Consider the following 18,910-nt stretch of genomic DNA (forward strand, 5'->3'; position numbering starts at 1 on the left):
TTGATGAGTGTGGCAGGTGTGAAGTAGAGCTGAGTTGACGAGTGTGGCAGGTGTGAAGTAGAGCTGAGTTGACGAGTGTGGCAGGTGTGAAGTAGAGCTGAGTTGATGAGTCTGGCAGGTGTGAAGTAGAGCTGAGTTGACGAGTGTGGCAGGTGTGAAGTAGAGCTGAGTTGACGAGTGTGGCAGGTGTGAAGTAGAGCTGAGTTGACGAGTGTGGCAGGTGTGAAGTAGAGCTGAGTTGACAAGTGTGGCAGGTGTGAAGTAGAGCTGAGTTGACGAGTGTGGCAGGTGTGAAGTAGAGCTGAGTTGACGAGTGTGGCAGGTGTGAAGTAGAGCTGAGTTGTGGCAGTGTGAAGTAGAGCTGTGTTGATGAGTGTGGCAGGTGTGAAGTAGAGCTGAGTTGAGTGTGGCAGGTGAGTTGAGTGTGGCAGGTGTGAAATGAAGATGAGTTGATGAGTGTGGCAGGTGTGAAATGAAGATGAGTTGATGAGTGTGGCAGGTGTGAAATGAAGGTGAGTTGACGAGTGTGGCAGGTAAGATGAGTTGACAAGCGAGGCAGGTGTGAAATGTGAAGTAGAGCTGAGTTAACGAGTGTGGCAGGTGTGAAGTAGAGCTGAGTTGATGAGTGTGGCAGGTGTGAAGTAGAGCTGTGTTGATGAGTGTGGCAGGTGTGAAGAAGAGCTGTGTTGACGAGTGTGGCAGGTGTGAAGTAGAGCTGTGTTGACGAGTCTTGCAGGTGTGAAGAAGAGCTGTGTTGATGAGTCTGGCAGGTGTGAAGAAGAGCTGTGTTGATGAGTCTGGCAGGTGTGAAGAAGAGCTGTGTTGATGAGTCTGGCAGGTGTGAAGAAGAGCTGTGTTGATGAGTCTGGCAGGTGTGAAGAAGAGCTGTGTTGATGAGTCTGGCAGGTGTGAAGTAGAGCTGTGTTGACGAGTCTGGCAGGTGTGAAGTAGAGCTGTGTTGACGAGTCTGGCATGTGTGAAGAAGAGCTGTGTTGATGAGTCTGGCAGGTGTGAAGAAGAGCTGTGTTGATGAGTGTGGCAGGTGTGAAGTAGAGCTGAGTTGATGAGTGTGGCAGGTGTGAAGTAAAGCTGTGTTGATTAGTGTGGCAGGTGTGAAATGAAGATGAGTTGATGAGTGTGGCAGGTGTGAAGTAGAGCTGAGTTGTGGCAAGTGTGAAGTAGAGCTGAGTTGATGAGTGTGGCAGGTGTGAAGTAGAGCTGAGTTGTGGCAAGTGTGAAGTAGAGCTGAGTTGATGAGTGTGGCAGGTGTGAAGTAGAGCTGAGTTGATGAGTGTGGCAGGTGTGAAATGAAGATGAGTTGATGAGTGTGGCAGGTGTGAAATGAAGATGAGTTGATGAGTGTGGCAGGTGTGAAGTAGAGCTGAGTTGTGGCAAGTGTGAAGTAGAGCTGAGTTGATGAGTGTGGCAGGTGTGAAGTAGAGCTGAGTTGAGTGTGGCAGGTGTGAAATGAAGATGAGTTGATGAGTGTGGCAGGTGTGAAATGAAGGTGAGTTGACGAGTGTGGCAGGTAAGATGAGTTGACAAGCGAGGCAGGTGTGAAATGAAGATGAGTTGACAAGTGAGGCAGGTGTGAAATGAAGATGAGTTGACAAGTGAGGCAGGTGCACATAGATTTGATTTGACGAGTGTGGTAGGTCTGAAATAAAGGTGAGTAGGTGAGATGAGAATGGCAGGTGTGAAATAGAGGTTGGTGAAGGTGTGGGTTGGAGGGGTGTGCTTCAAAATCTGAGTCATCTTTTTTGCATGTGTGTGTATTTGAGTAGTTAATGGCTTTTGTGTTCAAATAATATGTTTGTGTATTCTCGTGTATGTCATGGTAAAGCACTGTGTGCTGTCTGGAATGCAGGGCAGGACAGCACCGCCAGGTATTCACCGTCAGTGTAATGTCACAGAGGGTTCACAGGGTGGTATTAACCATGGCCTGCTGGATGTTTCAGAGCGAAGGAGGAAGTACGAACAGCAGAAGCGTGAGAACCCTAAGCTGCACATTGATGAACCGGAGCCAGCTGTGAGTTTTTTATGTTTTGTTTTGTTTTAGTTTTCATGGACAATGAAACATAGCACAAAATATAAACACACACTCACCAACTGTAAGATTTTTTTATTTTGTTTTGTTTTATTAGTTTTCATGGACAATGAAGCATAACACAAAATGTACACACACTCAAGGAAAATGAAGCCAGCAACAATGCCGGTCATTTGTTTGGCATTAACTACACTTCAGGTTATATTTGTGGGGCTGGGTGGATTTTTGACAGACTGCTGAGTTCATTACTGCTACAAATGGACAAAGTGGCATGATACCTGGAATGCAGAAGAAAATTTGTGCTCAAGATCAAGTAAAATGAATTATAGTAAAATAAGCAGCTGAAGCATATCATATCTATCTGTCTATCTGTCTGTCTATCTTTCTATCTCAGACTGTATCTATCTTTCTATCTCAAACTGTATCTATATATATATATATCTCTCAATATATATATATATATATATATATATATATATTCCTCAACACTTTGTACCCAATTAGTGCAGTTGCATTGCATTTCTGTGGATCAGATCTCAGCAACTTCGTGCACTGTCAAAGCCACACTTCATCCACAAAACACTTATGTCATCAAAGACATGCTCAGTCCCTTGAAAACACAGCAAACAATGTAGAGGACAAAGCCAACAAGCTAAAAGCACCAAGTTAGAATACAACTAATCGAGAAAGTGAATGAATGTGTCCACTCAATAAGGAAAATAATGTGTACTTGGTCCAAGGGAAGCAGTCAGTTAAGGATATATCAGTGCTTGTGACACTTCTGTGTTTGTGGGTTGCAACTGTCTAGTTGACTGGTATGTGTGAGTAGGCCTTTACGATTATTACCTTATTTGTTTCTAACCTCATCATGTAGGCAGTCATACTCTTTTCATGGGGCGGGGGTGAGGGTGGGGGAACAGGGTGTGTATGCCAGGTAGTGTTTTTGTTTCCAGTACCCACCAAAGGTGAACATGGATTACAGGATCTTTTGATCCTCTGCATGCATATTTAGACACAGAGGGGGTTTAGGCATTCACAGGTCTGGCGTGGGAGATTGGAAAAATCTCCACCACCAGTTGCACCGAAACCCACCAGTTGCACCGAAACCCACCAGTTGCACTGAAACCCACCAGTTGCACGGAAACCCACCAGTTGCATGGAAACCCACCAGTTGCACCGAAACCCACCAGTTGCACCGAAACCCACCAGTTGCACTGAAACCCACCTGTTGCACTGAAACCCACCTGTTGCACGGAAACCCACCTGTTGCATTGAAACTGGGGATCAAACTCAGGCGAGAATCCAGCGCTCTTACCATTGGCCAGTGCCCCCATCACTCAGGGTTGACAGTGTTCAGCCAGTGAAAGTGGCCAGGGTCTGTGGTGACATGGTGACCAAGGATGGGCTGTGTGCTGGCCAGTCAAACAGAAATCAACACAGATCATAAGTCATGACAGCCATATATTTGCAAAACACAGGGAAGTTTTGACCTACAGGGAAACACTATCAGCTTAGTGTATGTCTTTTATGTATTAATATTTACTGACTGTGATTCTTGTGCATTGTATTTGTAGCATACACCACATGTGAATTTCTCTTGTTGAGATCATAACCATTGTGTGGTGTCTGTGTGTGTGTGTTTCAGGGCCGTCGCTTCAAGCGCTTCATGCTCTTCCTCCACCTGACCGTCACCATCATCATCACCCTCATCATGATCATCATCATCGCCGTTGCCTGATCAGTGCCTCTTTCACACCACCCACCACAACAACAACGCTTTTGATCTGGACAGATATTGTCTCTGATTGGATGGTGCAGCATCATGTGACCCATTTCTTTCTCCCTTCTGTTCCCCCCCCCCCTCCTCTCTCTGTGACTGTTGGTTGAACATAGGGGGAGGGGGGAGGGCTGGAAGGGGGTGGGGAGCCAGAAGATTGAGTTTGAAGGGCTGATAATCCTTTATGTTTTTTTTGTTGTTGTTGAGTTGCAGCCTAGATCTGTCCTCAGACTTGTTTGGTGATGACAAGTGCCCCACCACCCATATTCTGTCGACCGTTTTCTGTCTCACAGTAACTCAGAACTATATGACAGTCATTGTTGTCTTCTGTCATGATGACTGTGTCATATGGATTGTGATTCTTTCTTATGGTGTTTGAAGAACACAATCTGATTGGTTTGGTGACTGAACAACGAAATCTGTTGATGATTGGGGAGGTGCAGGGGTGTGGGTACAGGCAGGGGGTGGCAGGACACTTGATCGGTTGGGTAAGTAAGGGGAGGTCTTTATTGTTTTATTACTATTTTCATGGGAAATGGTTGGGAGGTCTTTATTCTTTGATTATATTGTTGATAGGAAATGATTTAGAAAGTAAGTGGAGATGGTTAACTTTTTGGTCATTTCCATAGGAAATGGACAGATTTACAAATGATTTACAGCTTGATTTTATACACCTGCATTTGGAATAATAGTTGTGCATGCAAACCACCACTGCATGAAGAAACAGAACTCTCTCCCTCCATGCAGAGCTGTATGTTTAAAGAATTTTCTTGTGCAGTAGTTTTTAGTGTAAAATATTTTGTTCTTTGTTGAAGGATCACATGTGTATATGTATGTATATATTTTGAAACCCCTCCAGAATACTCTGTTTTATGAGCATACTGCATTACAACTTTTATTCATTCAAAACTATGTTTTTATCGATACCCAACTTTAAAATGTTAATAATAATTCATATGCAATAACAATTATTGTGAACTTAAATCTTTTGACTGTGTTAAATCCATGTCATCTTGATATATGAGGTGCTTTCTTAAACTCGTTCCCACACCATTGCTAAGGACAACAACTGAATCACACAGAAAAGTGACAATACTCACAATGGAAGCCATGTTCATCAAAGAATGGAACCAGTGAGCTAAGAGAATAGTACTACTGGTGCAGTGGTAGTCAGCATTGTGGAGAATTTGGCTGGACAAGAAGGAAAAATCAAAAAAACAAGTGCATGAAAGAGCACAGCACCTTTCAGTGTTCGGTGTCACCTTTGGCTTCAGTTCTTGTCTCTTCCTGAAGTTTGACACGACGATGATCCACCAGTGGGTCACCATACTTCTGCCTGAAGAAGGTATATGGATGCCTGTATGACAAAGGGTGGTGGGGAGGGGGTTGAGAAACAGCCATGCACTGTGTAAAGGCCCAAACAAGTCAACATGGGAACAGCAAGTCTACGAACAAAAAAGAGAAATTAAGTTGAGCAGAGTGGTCTCTCTGTCCCTGTTCAAGGCATCTATTGCTGGTTTGGATGTGGGTTGTCCATGAGGAGGCTGTGTGGCAGAATCGGGTTTTGCACGTCTGAGGCAGTGTTCTCCAGTGACCACCTTTCACCAGCCAGGAGTGAACACATGCCTGACTTTGGCCCCACATTCGTATGCCGAGCCCTAGACACAGTGGATAATGCTGAGCCGTAGACACACCCTAGACACAGTGGATAATACTGATCCCTAGACACAGTGGATAAGGATTCACTGCTCTGATGGCTGCAGAAGGCTGTGGGACCTTGAACCTTCAGATCTAAGGATGGCGAAGATGAACATGTATGAAGACACAGACTGATAATGAGGTGAAGGGTGTAACCCAGAGCTTGATGAGGCAGGGACTGTCTCCTTTGCAGCACTTGCTGAAGTACTATGCAGTGTTATGTGGAAGAAAATAGTTTCTTTATATCCATGGAATATAAGTGTTGCTACATGTAGTTGATCTGCTTGGTTTGATGGGTAAAATCATGTAAAATATATCTGATTTTGGAGCTGATAGTCATGTACATACTCTGCGAACAATGTATTTATAACTATGCACTCATATACTTTCACTGTTGCTTTTGCTAAGTGGGCTAGACTTAAATGCAATATGTGGCTGTTTAGATGTACACACATACTTGTGTGTTTATTCATTCTTGCTGGCAATTATGTATTTTTTCAGCTGCTATGTCATGTAACTTGGTGATTTAGTTTTTGTTTATTAATGAGTGATTTTACTTCTTTTTGTGATGCATGAATGATAGAGGCTTATCTAATAAAGAGGTAAGGCCTTCAAGAGTCATTTGTGATACCCATTTTATCCTGAAATAGGGAATTGTAAAACTGGTGAAGCACCATGTCATTGCTTATTTGTTGCTTTTATGGAGAGAGTTAAATCATCTTTTTGCTCCAGTTGAGGTCTGAACTTGGATGTGTATCCATTTCAAGTAGTGATGGATTTGATACTTTCAAGTTGAAGTTTAAAAATTATGATTAAGTTCCGCTTTTAAATCTTATGGCTCATGTTAAGGTCTGAGCTTGGAGGTGTCCTGCTGGCTTGTAAAGCTGATCCTTCGCTCACAGTTTTACAATTGGAAATAAGTTAGAAAAATATAGTCCCTAAAGATATGTACAACTTTGTTCCTTTGCCTCTACTTTCCCAGTTTATTACACTTGAATTTAGTGATTCAGTTTCCAATGATGATGCAACAGCTTATAATGCTCAGGGAAACCAGAATTCCAAGACAGTTGATATCTGTCAGGTGGTTGGATTACACACAAGAAAACATGCTGTCACAGAATCGGTGTGGAGATATGAGTTTATGGAACAGTGAAGTTGCTCACAAAGTTGATCGGTGAATAAAAAAAACAGAAAAAAAATGTCAGCACCCCTTTTGGCAAGTCATGGCCGTAGGATTTAAAAAAAACACACCTTTGTCAGGGAACTGACCAGCAGACTGTAACAGGGTTGTCGAGTCCTTCAGAATTAAAATCTAAGAAATAATGAGGTATAGAATCACTAACGGAATGGTTTCTCAAGGTGCTATTACAAATTGTAACACCCCCCACTCCACAAAAAAAAAAGGAAGGAAAAAAATGTTTGAGGTTTGAATCAGCTAGATAGTTTGATCTGATGGTCTAAATTGAAACAATAAGATTTTTCTTTTTTTAATGCAAAACAGCTGATGTTAGCTTACCTTTTCACTAAAGTGAGAAACACTGAGCACTACTGAGGGTGGTTGTGCATTTTACAATTGCTCCTGTGACCTCTGAACATGGCAGGAGTTCTTTCCTTGTGTGTGGTGTTGTGTGAAAGCAGTGGACACATACAGACCTGTGTGTGCACAGTACACAGCCCAGCCGACAGGTCACTATTGTTGACACTCCTTTCCACATTGTGTCAAATGCCTTTCAGTCAAGTGGACAAGAATAGGGCTGGAGTAGCTGTCCCAGTGAATCTTAACGGGGCGAGGGGCAAAGAAGATGATGTCTACTGGTCAATGGAGATGCTTGTTGCATTCATTTTTCTTGTCTGTCCTTGACCAACATCATTGACAGTGGCCTCAAGAAATTTGTCCACAACATGACACAGGTTTAGCTCCAATTGAAAAGTTGTCTTGTGTGAATGTGAAAGAAGAAAGTTAAAAAAAAAAGTTTTTTTTTTTTTTTTTTTTACTTGAGTTGAACTGCTGGGTTGTATTTTAATGTTTTATTGTTATCCCTATGCATTTCAGATCAAGGTCCTTGGTTGTCTTTCTGTTGTTTTGAACTGCTTGCTTTTCAGTTACAGTTGTGTAAGTGTGTGTGTGTGTGTGTGAGTGTGTGAGTGTGGCTGGGAGAGAGAGAGAGAGAGAGAGAGAGATGCTTCTCTTCTCACTGTGGTGTGGAAGTCCTGCTGCAGAGAAAGTGGCCATGTTGCTTTGGGTTTGACGTGGACGGTGTAGAAGAATGCATAATTCTAGTTTCCGTTGTTGTTTTTTTAATTGTAATAGCTTGATTGCTTTTAATTTTGCATGGATAATGATCTGCCTTTTAGTGTTGCGTGTAGCCTTCATCTGCTCTTCCTTCACTGATGGTTTTAACAGTGTTACCTATATAATGAATAATCGTGTGAATGGTGCTATGGAACATTGAGTATATAGCTTCTCTCAATATAAGTACTTACCAGCTGTTTAACTATTCTCTTTAGTTGGTTTTGTTGTGTTGACTTATTTTATAGGTTGTGTTTTTTTTGGGGGTTTTTTTTTTGCTTTTATTTTTTGTTTTGTTGTTTGGATAATTTTGTTATCTTTTCCATTTGCATGTTTAAACACTTTACTTGAATGCACTTTGGAATTTGTTGGACAAATATTGAAATAGCTTAATTTTTATGTTTTTATAAATCTTATTCAAATTTATTTTTTATTGATTTTTTGTGTGCATTTTTATACCAGATGTACTTTCCCCATATGTTTGGCTGATTAACAAATTACTAGTATAAAAAGCTGATAATGAGGTAAAGATTATCTATGAGAAAGACTATTTATGCTTAGCGTATTTGGTCAGTGTGTTGGGGCTGAAAGCACTTGAGTATTGTTTATATTTTCAATAAATGTTCAAATACAGTACCATTGTGTTGTGGCAAATTATTGAGGACTTTGCAAGGATGGGTGTGTGTGTGTGTGTGTGCATGCACATGTATGTTAGAATAAAGCAAACATTCATCGCAGTGTGCAGCATAAACAAGTCTGATATTCTATACACCTCTAAATTTGAAATTGAAATTACATTGTACACGTATGCAGAATACAGAACACTCATCTCCAAATCTCCAAACAGAAATTTATTTGTGATTTAAAGCCTGTGAACATTGCATGATAATTACAATCAATATGCATATATAAAAGATATGAAATGTTTGAATGTCAACAGAAGGTTTGAACCACAGTAATTCTGGTAGAGGGAAGAGAGAAAGCCCTGGGTCAAAGTGACTCCAGTTCACAGCACTCACTTCCCTATATCTGTTTTCTATAGATGCCCATCTATTTCTTCCATGTGTGTGTATTTGAGTGTGTGTGTTTGTGTGTTCTGTGTGCACATCCGTGTATATGTGTGTGTGTGTGTGTGTTCTTGTGGGCTTTGTGAATGACTGATGTGTTATTCTGAAGTGTTTTAAGAGGTTTGAAAGCTCCATGCCTATAATTGTTGTCACTACCTGTCAGACCTCAGTTCACAAGTACACCATTTTCTCAAAAGGGAAAACTTACAATTAAGTGAGTATGTTTCCTGACTAATCCAAATGGTAGAAAAAACAACAACAATAAACGCTACAAAAAAACAACAACACAAAAAACAAGAAGCAAAACAAGTCCTACGAGTCGGTTTTAGTTATCTCACCATTTTCCAACTCTGTATGGTAGTTGTGTCCGACTCTGATCATCAGAACAGCGAATGAGGCAACTGCTGTTCCGATTATCTGGGCTAGAATTAGTTAAAGTGGAGAGTATCTTGCCAAAATTTCACCCGCACTCTTTCGGCCAATAAAGCTTCAGGATGGTCCCTAAAGACCAACTAGCCCTCAAGGCTTCGTCACTAAGAACCAGTCCAATCTCGCCTCCTAGTTTGAGAGTCATAGTCCTTCACAATAGACTATAAATGAATTCCCATTGCAATGGAGATACCATCGATATACAGCTTTCACCTGCTGTTGGACCTATTGTAAGCTTATGTCAGTGTCTGGCATTAGCCGAGTGGTGACCTTGTTCGTCAAATGGACACCCGAGTCTTTGTAACCAAGGCAGGAGCGTTGCTATTATATGCCTGTGTTCTCACCCAGCTCAAAATGCCATTCCGCCCCCACCCCACCCCCGTCCTTTTTAACTTCTTCTTTTCGGAGCTCCATTCCCCGTCATCGAGGCGCAGTGGCAGAATTGGGAAGGCATTTGACTTCTTATCCAGTGTTCAGTAACCAGGGCTGGAGGCCCAGTTTCTGCATGTTCTGCCCTTGGGAAAGACACTTTACTCCACAACTAGACCCGGGACCCCAAAGGGCAGAGAAAAAGAGGGCACCCCAAGTAGACCCACAACTCTATGTAAAAGAGGGCACCCCAAGTAGACCCAGAACTACATGTAAAGAAGGGCACCCCAACTAGACCCAGAACTCTATGTAAAAGAGGGCACCCCAACTAGACCCAGAACTCTATGTAAAAGAGGGCACCCCAACTAGACCCAGAACTCTATGTAAAAGAGGGCACCCCAAGTAGACCCAGAACTCTATGTAAAAGAGAGCACGCAAAATATGCCTTGAACCCCAAGTAGACATAGAGCCCTAAGGAAAAGAGGCTTCCCAAGCAGATCTGGAAGCCCAAGTGGACCAGAACCATATGTTGGAAAAGCGGGTTTCCCAAGGAAACCTGGAACTCAAAGGGAAGAGGAAGCGGAGGAGCAGGAGGCCCAGCAGATCTGACAACACAGTCTGCAACAAGACGTGAAACCAGTTTGTGTTGTGGCCTGATCAACAGAGCATCTGCAACTCCCACTATCTGGGCGTTTATGTTCGTGATCGATTTTACCCATGCCTGCAGGCAGCCAGTCCTGTTTTCCAGGGTGTGTTTGTCGAGTGTATTGATATTTCCACAAAACCCACCAAACGTTGACACGAATTGAAGGATCGTTGAGCGTATTCAGATCTTTTGCATGTGCATAACTAGGAAAGATATCAAGGTAACTCAGTAGCAGATCTGCATGTATGTTGACCCTGAAGATCGACAACACACACACACACACACACGCACGCACGCACGCACACACACACACACAATGAACTCAATCCTTCACCCACCAGGTGCCGACACCCGAAGTCGAATCCAAGTTTCAATAATTTTCAATTCTATAATCACTCGGCCGCCGTACCCTTACAATACAATACAATACAATACAATACAGTACAATACAATACAATACAATACAATACAATACAATATGGCTGATCCAGTACCAGTGATCAGGGTTCGAGAACCCGTTTCTTCATGGTGTGGTGTCCTTGAGAAAGACACTTTACACAGATTTTCCTCACTCCACCCAGGTGTGAACGGGTACCTGACTTCTGTTGGGGAAGGTTAAAACGGTGGCAGGAAAGGACCGGGCCTTGTCTTCTTTCGCCGAGCCGTGGACACAGTGAAAATGGATCTGCTGCCCCGTTTCAAGACTGATGTTTTTGCCTATACACAGGAAAAAAAATCCACTGAAACTAAGTTAAGAAAATACATTATAATTCTTATAATTACACACACACACACACGCACACACACACATACGCACACACACGCACACACACACCTGCACACACACACACACACACACACACACACACACACACACACACACACACACACACACACACACACACACGCCACACCACATATCTAGACATCCACGAAATCAGATTTGTACAGATGTGCTTTGAGGCCAGATTTTGTTTCAGCATGGCGAATTTGGTTGGGAGACAGGACCAAGAAATGAACAGACACGCTGACCTTGTGATTACTGTTTACGATGTGGGATACGGAGAATACGTGAACCAGCAGATGACCGCGATGAAGAGGATGGGACATAGGGCTGAGCAAGATCAGACAATTATAAAATGAGTAGTCTAACGTGTGTACATGCCAAAAAAAAAAGAAGAAGAAAAGAATTAAAACACGTGCAAGAAATTTTGTAATCAGTTCTACGAACAATACGCAGCCAATGGAGTTTAACCAGCAAATGTTTCGTGTAAGAACAGATTATTAAGTTTCAACCCCAAATCAGATACATTACAACGTCAAGGGTTCACTTTCAGTCACACTGATACACTCCCCACTCTCATCCCGACTACTCGCACATAGGCACACTCCCAGTAAATTTGGAAGAAAATGAATCTCTCACATAAAAAAAAATTGAAAGCGGGGGTAGGGGAGGCATAAGGCAATGTACAAAAATTCATTTGTTCCGCTCTGGACATGTAGGTGTTTTGGGAAATGAAGGAGCAGACAGACTTGCTGGTCGCGCAACTTTCAAAAGCGGTCCACATCTGGGAAGATTTGAAATAATAATGAAATGCAAAAGTACTGGAAGAACCAGGAAAAAGGTCCGCCTGAAAAGAATGGACAGAGGGAACAGCCTTAGTCTAACCTGAAAGGTGGAGCAAAAACTGTTATTAATCAAACGAACATTGGCATCTTCTCCAAACCAACAAGTCACAGACTTTCCACAATGGCCTTTCCCAAAACAGTAGACTGAAGAAACTTGTCTTCCCAAGCATGTGAAGACTGGATCCGGCAGACTGCGGAAGAAACCTTCACGGTTCAACGGAGAGAAAGGCGGTTGCAGCAGAGCACTGTGGAGTGCTGAGGGCAGGATGAGGCACATAGGACATCCTGGTCATCCACTGCATCTGTTTCCATCTCCAGTCGTCTTGACCTCGTCTTGCCACTGGATACAGACGGTCTCGACAAGAGAGTGAGGTCGACGGTGCGCAACTCCTCCTCACTATAAACAAAGTCATCGCGCAAGTCATCAGTCATCCTTCATCCCATACAGCCCAACCCACCCACCCCCAGGATGACAAGATGGTCCTCGTCGATCCCGACGGACGAACCACACACCACAGACTGAAGAAACTGCCTTCATGGACCAAAGTGTTTCTGACCACCGTGGTGAGAGAGAGAGAGACAGAGACAGAGAGACACAGAGAGAGAGAGGCAGAGACAGAGATAGAGGCATTGACAGACATTACGCATACGTGTATGCCTATGTGTTACTGTTAGTGTGTGTGTGTGTGTGTGTGTGTGTGCGCGCGCGTGTACTGCACGCACGTGCGTATGTGTGTGCGTGCGCGTGCATGTACGTCATGTACGTGTGCCTATGCGTACGCATATGTGAAGGACAAAACTGCATGCGTCAGCCCCCCCCACCCCCACTCCCCAAGAAAACAAAACAAAAATACGCACACAAAACACAAACACATAACACACACACACACACACACACCGACTCCCAGGTGAGAAGTGTGCAGCAGAGCGTGACGGAACGCTGCAGATCGTCGCCGTGACAACCGCTGAGGCGTGGCCCATTGCTCAGGGAGAGAAAGAGACAATCAGCCACGCTTCCCAGCCCTCCACCTGACGCTCTGTGTGTCGGCCTGTGTGTCTGTACACCCTACCTGTCTCTATGTCCGCTTGTCTGTCTTTAACCCTCTCCTCTCCCCAGATTTTAAAAAAATAGAGGAAGGGTGACAGAAGATACCTTGTTCACAAAATCTTAAGGACCACATAGGAACTTGCACAGTTTTCTTCTTGAGGGACATGGAGAAATGATGCTCGATTCTTCGGCGAACAGCGGTGTATCCAGCCGATGTAATGAGTACCACTCATAACCTCTCCAAGAAAACAACAACAAACCTATCATTGACGAACCACTGAATACATGTAAGTTTTTTGTTGTTGTTTTTGCTTCAACACCGATTTTTTTTTTTTCGAACGCAAGCTGGCTGTTCATGGTGACGTGTGCCAGAAACAGCCGTTTGTGGGCTCACTGAGAGGCCAGTGGTGTACCATAGTAATGCTGTCTGCATAGTTAAAATTACATCTTGATCTGAAAAAAAAAATCACGTAAACATACCTGCTTTATAAAGTGTCCCTTTAAATTTTGGTTCAGTCTCCAGAGGATCAGTCTCCATCCCCTGTGTCCTTCTCTCCCCCCGTCCCCCCCCCCATGACAGGGTGACAGAGAATTGATAGATTTACGGCTCAGGCGTTTCCGGGTGCCATGAAAACTGTCTACGGTGCAAAATGCCCTTGCAAAACAACAACAAACAAATAAAACAACAACAACAAACAAACGAAAAAAGCACACACACACACACACACACACACACACACACACACACACGAATCAGCAAATATTTCATGTTGGTTTAAAGAAAGAGTCACGTTTCATCCGTAAGGTAGCAGAAATATGAATGAATGAATGAAATAAATAAATATATAAACAAAGAAATAAACAGATAGATAACAACGAGAAAGCTGCGACAGATGTAGAGCGTTGGACTTGTGGCAATGCTCCCGACAAGGAAGGGAGTGTCTCCGAGATTGAGCTCCACATGGACCGGGATTCTGACTCCCCACTCCACTACATCTTGAATGGTGCTGGTCTGGGTGTTAGTCTTTCGCATGTGATGATCGACAAACCGAGGTCCAGTGTACACCACGTAAAAGAACCTACGGCAACAAAAGGGTTGTTTGTCCCTTGCAAAATTATTTAGAAATATCCACTTTGATAGTAAAACAAATGCATTTGCAGATGGAAAAAAAAGAAGAAAAAATGTGTGGCGCTGCACTGTGGCGACGTATCTCTCCTCGAGGAGAACAGCCTGTATTTAACATGGAGAAATCTGTTCTGGGACAAACATAAATGCAATAAAATAGAATGAAATATCTTTAAAAACGAAAACAACAACAAAACAAACAAACAACAAGAAAAAATCAAACAAAAAAACAACAAAACTCTCTCTCTCTCTCTCTCAAACACACACGCACACACACACACACACACACACACACACCACACACACACACACACACACACCAATCAAAAGGAAAAAAACCCCAGTCAAACAAACAAAAAAAAAACAAACACCGCAAGACCTGATTAGTCGTTTTCAAATTCGACCCCAGCAGTTCAACAGCTGACACGAACCGTTGCTGTTGATATTTCTGTCTTGGAAAAGAAATCTTATGTAAATGCTAACATACGATAAAACACTTCTCGCTGGAAACAATCCAAAACTGCATGGTTTTACAATTACACTGGTATCATGAAGATTGCGTTAAAACTGTATTGTATTCGTGGCGATCAGTGAGACACAGATCTCTGTTTCAGTTTCAATTTCTCAAGGAGGCGTCACTGCGTTCGGACAAATCCATACACGCTACACCACATCTGTTGAGCAGATGCCTGACCAGCAGCATAACCCAACGCGCTTAGTCAGGCCTTGAGTGCATGCTTACATATTTGTGTACCTATGAAAGTGGATTTCATTTTACGTAATTTCGCCAGAGGACAACACTCTCGTTGCCATGGGTTCTTTTTCAGTGCGCCAAGTGCGTGCTGCACACGGGACCTCGGTTTATCGTCTCATCCGAAAGACTAGACGCTCAGTTTGATTTTCCAGTCAAACTTAGGAGAAAGGGCGAGAGCGGGATTCGAACCCACACCCTCACGGACTCTCTGTATTGGCAGCTGAGCGTCTTAACCATTCTGCCACCTTCCTTCCTGACACAGAATGAACCTCAAATCTGGACAAGATAAAAGAATGGACACGTATGACAGTGAATGCGCTTTCCATATTTTGTACAATCACAATATATTCCAAGTATACGCACGTACACACCCACCCACATACACACATGCATGCACCCAGTAATACCAGATAATACACATATAGACATCCACACAAAAAAACTAAACATTGGGAAATAGTAACATCCGGCATGTACTCTTCAAAAGCGCAGATAGGCTTTCAATGAATTCTGAGTGGCTTATGTCACAAAAATAACTTACTATTCCAGGCCTGCCACATCTTTCAATTTCTCAACAACAACAACAAAATATCGTCGCAATCTCCTTTATTCACTCAGACATTGGAAAAACCAAATACACATACATCAAGAGAATAGGACAAGAAGCACTGATCCAGCTGTGTATTCACTATAAGTTGAACAAATCTGTAAGTGCTGTCAACAAACGGTACATAAACAAAGGTTACCAGCCAAATCGCTCAATGTCCAAAATGATTTTAGTTTTTGGATATACACATGTACATACAACTGTTTTTTTCATATTCGCATACAATCAGCTGACGAGTTTCAATCCTACAGAAGAAGAAGAAGAACCAAAAACAGAAAGGAAAAAGTTCTGAATCCAAGAAGCAGCCAACTATGGCTTGATACGTGCATTTCATGACTTTAAAGATACTCAAATCAAAATGCAAATACGTATTCCCCAGGGATGTTCAATTAAGTAATGTTTAAATTGGCTCAAAGGTTCTCAAAATCAAAACTTGTGACCGACATTTCGCTTTACCGATCACAGCTTAGGTTTCGATGGTTGACCAGACGTGTGCAGCAAACCTTTTTTTTTCTCTTTTCGACAGAATGTTCTGCAATGCTTCAGAACTTTTTCAGAATCTCACTACTTGCACATCTGCCCTGGGTTGAGAAGATGCTGATCATGCATACTCTCGATCTTTGATAATTGTACTTAATCCTGTGTAAATCATGAGCCCTGACAATATAGCAGAATGGTCAGGAAAACCATTTTCAGAGACCCAGGCTTTGACACACAGCCGACAGAGCTGGACAAATCTGGTCAACAGTTCTTCTGTGCGGCGCCTTGACGGCTCTTCAGGATTGAGGGAGGAGAAGAAAACAGAAAACGGGGGCAATAGCCGAGTGGTTAAAGCGTTGGACTTTCAATCTAAGGGTCCCGAGTTTGAATGTCGGTAACAGTGCCTGGTGGGTAAAGGGTGGAGATTTTTCCGATCTCCCAGATCAACATAGGTGCAGACCTGCCAGTGCCTGAACCCCTGTTGGTGTATATACACACGCAGAAGATCGATTACGCACGTTAAAGTTCCTGTAATCCATGTCAGCGTTCGGTGGGTTATAGAACAAGAATATACTCAGCATGCACATCCCCGAAAACGGAGTATGGCTGCCTAGATGGCGGGGTAAATAAACAAAATGGCCATACACGTAAAATGTTACATGTCTGTATGAGTATATGTGTGCGTGACTGAAACCTGGAATACATCTGTCCCCCAACCATACTTTCTCTCTCCATCCCTCCTCGGCGGATGTATAAAAAAAAAAAAAAAAAAAAAAAAAAAAAAAAAGAAGAAGAAGAAAAGAGTCTCGCATAACCGTGAAACAATCCCGGCGTGAAGGGTCACAGTCCTCTGCACACACAAGACCCATCCGATAGACCTGACCGCCCCGCCCTTCACCTCCCGCACCCCCCTGACCCCATCACCCCCCCCCCCCCCACCCCCGTCCATCTCTCCATCTGACCACCTGCCTGCCTGTCCTGTGTCAGTCCAGTCCATTAGTTCCACTCAAAGACCGTCCACGTTTTTTAATTAGTCACACGCCCTGACCACCGACAGTAAGCGCCCTTATCTTGCACATTGACGTAACTGGACTGAGTGACGACACAGACACAGCAGCTGAGGTATGACGTCAAAGAGGGTATATAAAGTGGCCTGGTGACGACGGCATCAGCACGCACTGCAGTCGTCATCAGCTGGTGTTGGGACGACGACGAGATTCTGCCTCCTTCTCCCTGCATCAGGTCGGAAAGATACAGGTGTTCATGCACGTGCTCCCATCAAGTCTTTTTCCCGTTCTTTTCTTGTTTGTCTATGTTTTTTTTTTTGTTTGTTTTTTTTGTACCTTTTGCTTGTGTTTATGTTCATTAATGACGATTTTCGTTTCATAGAGAAAAAAATGGGCAATTTGTCTGGCGGGTTTATTTTTTGTTGGTTTATTTGTTTGTTGATTATCGGCGTTTTTGTGTGTGTGGTTTTTTTGGTGGTTTTTTTGTGTGTGCGCTGTTATTGGAGAGAGAGAGAGAGAGAGAGAGAAGAGAGAGAGAGAGAGAGAGAAGAGAGAGAGAGAGAGAGAGAGAGAGAGAATGACACTTATTATTGTTTTTGGAACTGTTTAAGTTGTTTATTTAGGTATACATGTTTATCTACTTTGCATTAATTTATTATTTAACAGCGTTTTCTTTATCAATATGGGTCAATGCATGTTTTAAAGGGTGATTGTATGAGTTTAATGTTAATCTAAGTTCGTTTTCTAAGAACTCTGTGCTACTTTCCAAACATTTCAGAGGTACTGGAAATCATTTTGAACTTTCTGCTATTTTCCAAATATTTTAGAGGGGTCTGGTAAGATAAAACAACAACAGCACAACAAAAAAAAAACAAAAAAACAAAAAAACAAAAACAAAAACAAAAACACAACAACAAAACCCCCCACAAAAAACAAACAAAAAAACAAACAAAAAAAACAAAAAACAAACAAAAACACCTACAACTTTGTACTACTTTCCAAACATTTTGGAGGGATCTGAAAAAGGAAGAAGAAGAAAACTTTATACAACTTTCCAAACATCTTGGAGAGACCCGAAAACAACAACAAACTTTTGTATTGCTTACTGAAACGGATCCAAGAAAAACAACAACTTTATACTATTTTACAAAAAAAATTGGAAATGTTTTGAAAAGGTTTTTCGAAAAAGAAACGAAAACCACGAACGGCTAAAACTAAACATAGAAGTTCGTTCCAATAAACATCATGAGTCATTGCAGTCTTTGTCTTAAATATGTTTTGCATTGTTTTGTATCATTTCATTTGTTTTTGTTGTCGTCGTATCTTGCCTTCTTTGTTCCGATTTTTTGCCTCCCTTTTTTGTACGTACTATTCTTTAGTTTCACTTAAGATTATGATCTTCGGTTTGCACGATGTGTCTCAACTCTCAAGTTTAAACGCTTTGCAATGATCACACGATGGTGACGTCATGTTTCCTCTGTGCAGGCAAAGACAAGGTGACGTTAGATCGCATTCATCATGAACCTCCTATTGTTGGCGGCAGGTAAGCGAGTGCGCACGGTGTGTGTAAAGAGAGCGATGATACAAAATTATAAATCTCAAACTAATGCATTGATTCCTCAAATATGCCAACGCATTTGTTGATCGTGTGGATTTACGTGAAAGAGCTCAAAGTTAAAGCTTGTTGTTTCTCAACATTTTTCTTAACTCTGTACCGTGTATAACAAACGCTGTGATTTCTTTTTGTTTCATGGATTGAAAACGTTTAAACCAAATGGATATTCCATTATCCCCTTCTATCATCCACCATACATTTGCATTCACTTTTTAAAATACGTACATATATCTCCAGTGGGCTATTTCCCGGTTCTGACAGTTTTGACACTAACATTTCAGGCAAAGCGAATTAGTTTGACATTCCAAAGAGACATTTAAC

General features: G+C 42.4%; 1 protein-coding gene across 2 annotated transcripts in view; it reads left to right on the forward strand.

The window, feature by feature from the left end:
- LOC143279961 (putative ferric-chelate reductase 1) overlaps positions 1 to 8,448 on the forward strand; it is a 50,116-nt gene extending 41,668 nt beyond the window's left edge. For both annotated transcript variants that reach the window (XM_076584342.1, XM_076584341.1), the window contains exons 15-16: positions 1,959 to 2,029; positions 3,693 to 8,448. In XM_076584342.1, coding sequence (XP_076440457.1) covers positions 1,959 to 2,029; positions 3,693 to 3,785 — 164 coding nt within the window. In that variant the 3' untranslated portion in view covers positions 3,786 to 8,448. The remainder of the gene's footprint in view (positions 1 to 1,958; positions 2,030 to 3,692) is intronic.
- Positions 8,449 to 18,910: the final 10,462 nt, after the last annotated feature.

Source organism: Babylonia areolata, chromosome 3 (genome assembly GCF_041734735.1).
Source record: "Babylonia areolata isolate BAREFJ2019XMU chromosome 3, ASM4173473v1, whole genome shotgun sequence".
Taxonomy (NCBI): Eukaryota; Metazoa; Mollusca; class Gastropoda; order Neogastropoda; family Buccinidae; genus Babylonia; species Babylonia areolata.